Raw genomic sequence first — 7,182 nt, 5'->3', positions numbered from 1 at the left:
TGCTCTATGATGATGCACTATGTGGTACAAAATAAAAAAAAATATATATATTCTGCTGCCATACAACACACATTTATGTAACTATTTACATTTAGCAGCAAAATAACAGAACAGCTGAAAATTTTAACGCTCTTATTTCGACGAATTGGATGGTTAAGAAAAAAAAAAATATATCACCAAATGTACGGCACAGGAGTACCAGAGTAATTCAGGTGTCTTCTGTTTCTTGGTGCAACAAGTCATCTTCAAAAGACATTGTGGGTTCCCCCATCGGGGTCATTGTTTCCTGATCATTTGTGACTTTGCCTCTTCGGTCATATTTCAATGTATGATGAATTCTGATTCCCCACAGGGATGCAAAGGCTAGAAGAATGCTTCCACATACAAGTGACAACATGATCAGTTCATCCTTTCTTGATTTGGATCGTATTTTTTCATTCGCCTTAATTGTTTCATAGTCTAATTTCTCAATGGGTATGTCCGAATAAACAGCCAAGCACGGAATTATTGCAATTATAAATAAAAATAAGGCAAAAACGCTTAAATGGTTTGTCGCCTTCATTTTGGTTAAGTCCAGATAATCACACGTTTATTTATTTAAGGGGTCACTGCGTTGTAGAACTATCGTTTGATGAATTACTTTGCGTTTTGATCGCTTATCGATTAAATGTATTTTTTGTGTTCACTTTACAAATTAAATATGTACAGTTAAATATGTACAATTAAATGAAAGTTGCAATCGTTATGTTGAAAAGCGTTGATAATTTTTTTTTCATTTTTGCCTTTTAATTATTTTAACATGTGCATGCATTCAGTGGTGCGAATTTGTGCTGGTTACAAAAATGCTTGTTGCGGTCAAAATTTGGCCCCTTAGTGGGCAAAACAACCAGTCCACATAAGTTTCCATGTACACGTTTTGCATATTTACGTTTCAAAAAAAAAGAGGATATTGATCAGTTTTTTCAATTTTGAGAGAAACAAAAAAAGGCGAAAAAATGGGAAGAATTATATGTGGCAAAGTGCCGTGAAAGAGGGGCCACAAAAACAAGAGGCAAAAACATGCTCGAAAAAGAGGAACAAAAAATATATATGAAAGAGGAAAGCATCAAAGGAGGAGTTCTATATATTCGAGGAAAAAAATTCCGCGCATGTGCATTTTTTTTTGTGCTCATGTCACATTTGGAAGAATTGTTCAGAACAGAACGTTTTTGCATGTGAGGAAAATCCGTCGAATTGAAATTTGCTCGAACGTAATTACATAAACATGAACATACACATATATTTATATATATATGTCACATTGAAGGATTTAATTGCATCGCTATTTTTACGTGATTGAACGATCCACGTGCGCAAAGGCAAATTTTATTTTTTAACCCTTATGGAGATAGCAGTTGACTGGCGAAGGACAGATAGCGCGTGATTTTATTTACAACCGAAGGATTTTAAAACCCCAGTAAAATAGAAACATTGGCTGTTATATTTATATCACATATATTTTTAACCCATTTTCGATGCAAACGAAACATTATACTTTATACATCTTCTTGACACAAAAACGCAAACGTACTTGCAAAGAAAAATGCCTTACAACGTCGAAGGATGATAAGTGTTCTCACATTATAACGATAAAGCTGCAACATTGTGTATATATGCATTTTTATGTTTATTTCTCGATTTTTTTCACTCTCATTTGTGTAAACGTTCATAATTTGCAGAAGTCGTCCTTTTAGCTGAGTGACGAAACGCGCGCGCGTTTAAACGCATCGAACGGCGCTGTGTAATCGCATATATTGTAAGGGGTACATACAGCTAAAAAAAAAGAGCGCTATATGTATGAATTTCGTGGAAACATCATGCATTTTATTCGTACCCTTAGAAAAAATACACCTTTTTGAATTTTGACAAGTTCGTATCTTTTATTATGCTATATAAATTAACTATAAAAATATTTTTGCGGAAATGTTCCATTTCGCTACAAGAGAAACGTAAAGTAGGAAAAAAATAAATTAAGTGTTTATAAAAGAAAGTATTAATTGAGCGAACAAAATGGTTATGTGAACCGCGCTGGTATATCTATCGTCGCTCTTTCTAGATTTAATCTAAAGTTTGAAGGAATGTATTTGTTTCATTTCTACGCAAAAGTGATTTTCCCAGTTTGCCAACCATTTATGATAGCTACATGAATTGTACGTATAATTTTTAAAGCACATAAAATGCGCGTGGGTCCATTTTAATTATATTTATTCTGCCTCATTCGCAGGCATATCAGTTAATGTTTTAACGCTTCATAAAAAATCATTTTTAAGGCATTTCTTTAAAATTAAAAACTGGTATTGATGCATAGCGTTGCAGCTACTGCATTAATGCTGTGTTAGAGAAATGCGGACAAATTCAGAGGTCTGTTTGCATAAATGTGTACTGCTATTTGTGAATGTCTTTACACATCCACGTTACGCTACTGTATGTTTTGAAGTAGAATAAAGTTAAAATAAAATCTGCTTTTTTTTTTTTAGGATTCCTTAATGAGAAATAAATATGATATAAAAATAAAGGTGCACCCCGTTATTCCGTTTATGTATAAAATTTTACGTATGTTCATTTCTGCGCCTTTCATTCACATTTTTCAAGTTTATGCGCAAGTTTACATTGCACCGTCCCCCCCGTAAACGACCCCCATGCAATATCGATAAACATTTCATCTTCTGCATATTGATCATTGAATTAAATTATACGTGAACAATTAGGAGGTCCATATGGTTAAAATTTTCCACTTTTTTAAATTAATTTTTAAGTATTACATGTTTTATTTCGTTTGTATGAAGCGAAATAACCGTATGGACTAATTTGTGATTGCAGAAAAAGTGTTACACATATGTAAAAAGTGTCAATAGCCTTGCGATTCCAAAAGGGGTTAATAAACGGACCTTGATATAATGCGTCAGTACTGTTCCAAAAAAGGAATAATAATATATTTTCCCCAAATATTTTTTTAATAAATGAAAAAGTCCTTTATCTCTTTTCCCTCATGCATGCACTTAGGATTTTTCTTCTTTAGACAAGCAAATAACGATTGGTGCAAACATTTCTTCTTTTTTTTTCGACATGCGTTTTCTTTACGTTTCCCTTTTTGAACATCATCAAACTAAGTGATAGTCATGGATTTTAAACTCGTTCTTTTTCCCGCAATATTATTATTTCTTTCTTTTTTATACATTTTATTCCCTGTGCAAATTCGTTTTATAACACTTGCTTTTTATTTGTTGAATGAGTTATTACAAAAATTAATTATCGTGTACCATTATAATTTGTGAATTGGGATTTCGTATATTCTATCGTTCGTGTTCAATGCACGTTTGTGATTTGCATCAAAATTTTGCACATTTTTTTGAAGTATTACATTCCGCTGCCCATCATTTTATGTGTAAAGACAGGAAACGTTATTATTGCACGTTAGTGCTAAAATTGCATGCACAATTACGGATCAAGTTTGTTTACCTTGCAGTTGATATATTTTTGCAATTAGAATTAGTCAGCTGTTTCTTTCATTCGTTGCACATTTGTAAAAATGTGCCTTAATTCGATTTACATTTTGGGAATAACAGCAACGAGGAAAGGCACCCATGTGAGAATATAAAAATGTTATTCAATTTTTTTTTTTGGGAATATGCAGTAAGGGAGTGTTTACCATGTGCAAGAAATCTGCGCAAAGGTAATACCTTTATTGATAGTGATAATTTTTCGTAAATTATTCGCGCCGAACATACACATATAATTATAAGTTAAAAAAGGTGCACGTCCGCTTGTGTTGTAAGAAAATGTGCACCTCTATAAGTGGAACACTCTAATTAGTCATATTACATGAAGGGTGTAAATAACGATTTGGGGAGATTTCCTGTTAAAAGAAGGTAAATCCGCTGTAAAATGTTAATTAAATAATGCATGCATTGAGAGAGTCATTAGGAACAGGCAATTTAATCGTCTAACACTTAGTAATTTTGTTACCAATCGCGGTTCCGTTTTGCCTTTCTTATGCAGTACAAGTTGCGCGAATGAAAAAGTGCAAATGTAATTCGAAGTGACAAAAATTAATTCCGCACTTATGGCGATTCGCATGCAGAATTTGTTCATTTATTTTTCCATATACATAATTACCGCGTAAAAAAACTTATATGCGTGCGAAAAAATGTGCATAATATAAAGTAAAATATTTTCATAATTAAAATAATTTTTTGATATTTTTTCATGAACATTTGTCATTACCCGGAGAGTTAAACCTTTAAACCTTTTGCACGAACGAGTTGCATAGTACGCTATTCGAATAAAAAGAATCATAGGAAAAAATTATCAATGGGTTAAAACACATTTAGGCAGTTCAGCAAAAGCGATCGAGGTTTATACGTACGTGTTTACGTGGTACAAGAAGAACGGAGTAATAATTACACAAGTTTGAGAGGAAAAAAAAGAAATTAAATGTTTATTTCGCACGAAATGCAGAATGATTAGTTTGTCATTGTCCCGCTATAACATTTGGGCACTATTTAATGGAACTGTTTAGCGCATCCAATAAATAGACGCAGACGCTGATGAAGACGTTATGCAGAAAATATTACCCCAAAATAAATGTACAACACCAAAGTTGTTATTCCTAGTACATTCAATTCTATATTCTTCACTTCACCTTTTTGAAATGAAAAAAAAAGTGTCGATAAAAATTAACAAGTTGGAATTTTTTTTTCATAATCAACCCATAATGAATGATCAAAGCAGGATGAAGAACCAAAAAGGATAGCAAATACAGAAATCGATATATGCCCCATTTTGTAGAACAATTTCTTCATAACTTTTGCGATGGCAACTAAATTAAATTATTTAATTGAAAACGGGACCAATTTTGCATTTAACATTTTTTTAATTAAATTAGTTTTTGCAAAGGGTACATTTTTCTATTAAACATAATAATGCGGTAGTAGCCAATAAAAGGCCCCAATTGTTCGCATAAAAAATAATTCAATTTTATTTTATCAATACATGAATAATTATTGTTTACTTATCAAATAAAGAAGTTTTCAATTAAAATTCACAATGAAATTTTTTTTTTCAAATAGCAAAATGTAAAAATGGGTGGTATATTTTTAAAACTAACAAATTAATGAAGCAAAAAATTTCAACGTATTTATTTGAGGAACAGATAAAATACCAAACATAAGCATGAAACGTTTTGCTATATAATTATACAAACTTAGCGGCGGAATATACATTAAATGAATAAAAAATTGATGTATACGGAACCGTCAATTTCATTAAAAAAAGTGACAAAAGAATGTACATTTTATTGATGGAGAATCGATTCACCTGTTAAATTATCATACTAATCGCAGAGGCAAAATGAGTTATTTTACAAAACATAACAAGGAGTTAAACGAATTAAAATATGTACATATCTGCATTGTATTATTCGTTAATAATGATGGTGAAAACGCATAGTTTAAGTGCATTCATTTTAAAATTTCATTTGTCTTTATAACAGTGAAAGGAGGCATACTTGTCTGCCACGTAATCAGTTAATTCTTTGGAATTTTTTTTTGTTTAACCTTTAAAATTAGATGTTTTGTCGAACTACCTTTTGTAAACATTTAAATAATAATATAATTCGTGCAGAGCTATTAGTGTAATTAGATCGGAAGTCTACAGGGGTCCAAACGAAATAAAGAACATGATAAATAATGCGTGAACCTTTTGCATGCATATAAAAACATTCGAAAGAAATTATTACTGTCTGGAGTATGAAAATGCTGTGTTTTTATGACTGAGGGTATACCAATAATCATACAATATTGCCCTTTTTTTTCCTGTTTGACGTTCGTTTGAAGGATATTTTTAAACTTTATTTCTTTTTCTGTTTCGCATTTTTAATCATCTTCGTTTACATCAGTTTAATATGAAGCTCAATTTGTTATAAGAATTCAATTTTTTAGTCCGTCCGTTAATAAAAATATATATAACGAATTATTTATTATTTGTCAACTGATATTTGTTTCTTTTTACCATGCGTGTATTGTTGCGTATGATCCGCTTTTTTGTTATAATAATTTTTTTTTTGCTGCAATGTCTTTCTTTATAAACGTAATTTTTTGTATAAATTCTGCTCTTACATAACATATCCTTTAGATAATTTTTTTCCATCGAATTATTGTCGCATTATATACTATCGTTATCATGAAATAAATGAAAAACAAAATAAAAACTGCTTTCAATTTTTATGATAAAATTTTGAAAAATAAAGTAAAAATGAATTCATATTTTTATATTTATAATTTTTACTTGCGAGGAATTTCAATTTTAAAATGTTCTAAAAATCATCAGAATTTTGATACAGCGTATTTTAATATACGAATTTAGTGAATTGCTATCGCGTATAGATGATTTGAAATGTCCTATTTATTTTTTGGGGAATATTTTTTTACTTTTTTATGATGATAAAAAGGGACACTGATAAATATGTGTTTACTACAACCATATCGGTAGTATTTATGCTGTAAATAAAATGTTTTATAACGAAACTTTATAAAGCATATGTATTGGCGGGATAGAAGTGTATCCTAATATTGGATTTGAATAGACAAATTCTTTTCTCGTCCTATCTTTTATTTGGTCTTATTTTTAGAGAAATTAAAGAAAATTTCCTTTTTTACAAAAACGAAAGAGGTTTTTACCAATTTATGTACTCACAAAAGAATGTGCGTCTATACGCAATTTTATTCGTTCCATAATTAACCATATTTGAAATCGGAAGAATTGCCCTTTTTCTTTGTAATTCCGCAATTCATTGTTTGTAAATATTTTTTGGAAACATTGCCCACATAATACAGAAAATTTTCCTTTTATAACAAACAAAAATTTCTTTATTGTACGATGATTAGTGTGCATAAAAATGGCGAAAATTTTATTTGCATGTTCCGTTATTTGTGAATAAATATTAATCATAAAGTGGTATAGACATTGAAATTTATAATTATGTAGAGAATATAGTATAAATGATACCACAGTGTTACATAAATTACTGTTTTTACTTTTTAGTGGTGAATAAAATATTGCCCACAATTTTATTTCTAGCAAATTTCCCCATTTCCTAAAACTTCGTAAATTGTGGAAAAATAAATAAAATGAACTTAAGGAAAT

The 7,182-nt window shown here is 30.3% G+C and overlaps 1 protein-coding gene across 1 annotated transcript, besides 11 other annotated features; it reads right to left on the bottom strand.

The window, feature by feature from the left end:
- Nucleotides 1-208: 208 nt before the first annotated feature.
- Nucleotides 209-562, bottom strand: PVX_084090 (hypothetical protein, conserved; the record flags this gene model as incomplete). The annotated part of the gene is made up of 1 exon (XM_001616438.1): nucleotides 209-562. One exon carries the CDS (start codon nucleotides 560-562, stop codon nucleotides 209-211), a length of 354 nt encoding a protein of 117 aa, XP_001616488.1.
- A 1,024-nt stretch (nucleotides 563-1,586) lies between these two features.
- Nucleotides 1,587-1,612: a microsatellite.
- A 796-nt stretch (nucleotides 1,613-2,408) lies between these two features.
- Nucleotides 2,409-2,439: a microsatellite.
- A 419-nt stretch (nucleotides 2,440-2,858) lies between these two features.
- Nucleotides 2,859-2,904: a microsatellite.
- A 1,611-nt stretch (nucleotides 2,905-4,515) lies between these two features.
- Nucleotides 4,516-4,538: a microsatellite.
- A 1,870-nt stretch (nucleotides 4,539-6,408) lies between these two features.
- Nucleotides 6,409-6,504: a microsatellite.
- Nucleotides 6,438-6,606: a microsatellite.
- Nucleotides 6,479-6,662: a microsatellite.
- Nucleotides 6,663-6,665: 3 nt separating this feature from the next.
- Nucleotides 6,666-6,808: a microsatellite.
- Nucleotides 6,758-6,935: a microsatellite.
- Nucleotides 6,936-6,954: 19 nt separating this feature from the next.
- Nucleotides 6,955-7,016: a microsatellite.
- A 10-nt stretch (nucleotides 7,017-7,026) lies between these two features.
- Nucleotides 7,027-7,160: a microsatellite.
- Between the last annotated feature and the right edge of the window lie 22 nt (nucleotides 7,161-7,182).

The sequence above is a fragment of the Plasmodium vivax genome, chromosome 13 (assembly GCF_000002415.2).
Source record: "Plasmodium vivax chromosome 13, whole genome shotgun sequence".
Taxonomy (NCBI): domain Eukaryota; phylum Apicomplexa; class Aconoidasida; order Haemosporida; family Plasmodiidae; genus Plasmodium; species Plasmodium vivax.
Note: the sequence above shows the minus strand (reverse complement) of the source record. Positions and strands in the feature narration are given on the sequence as shown.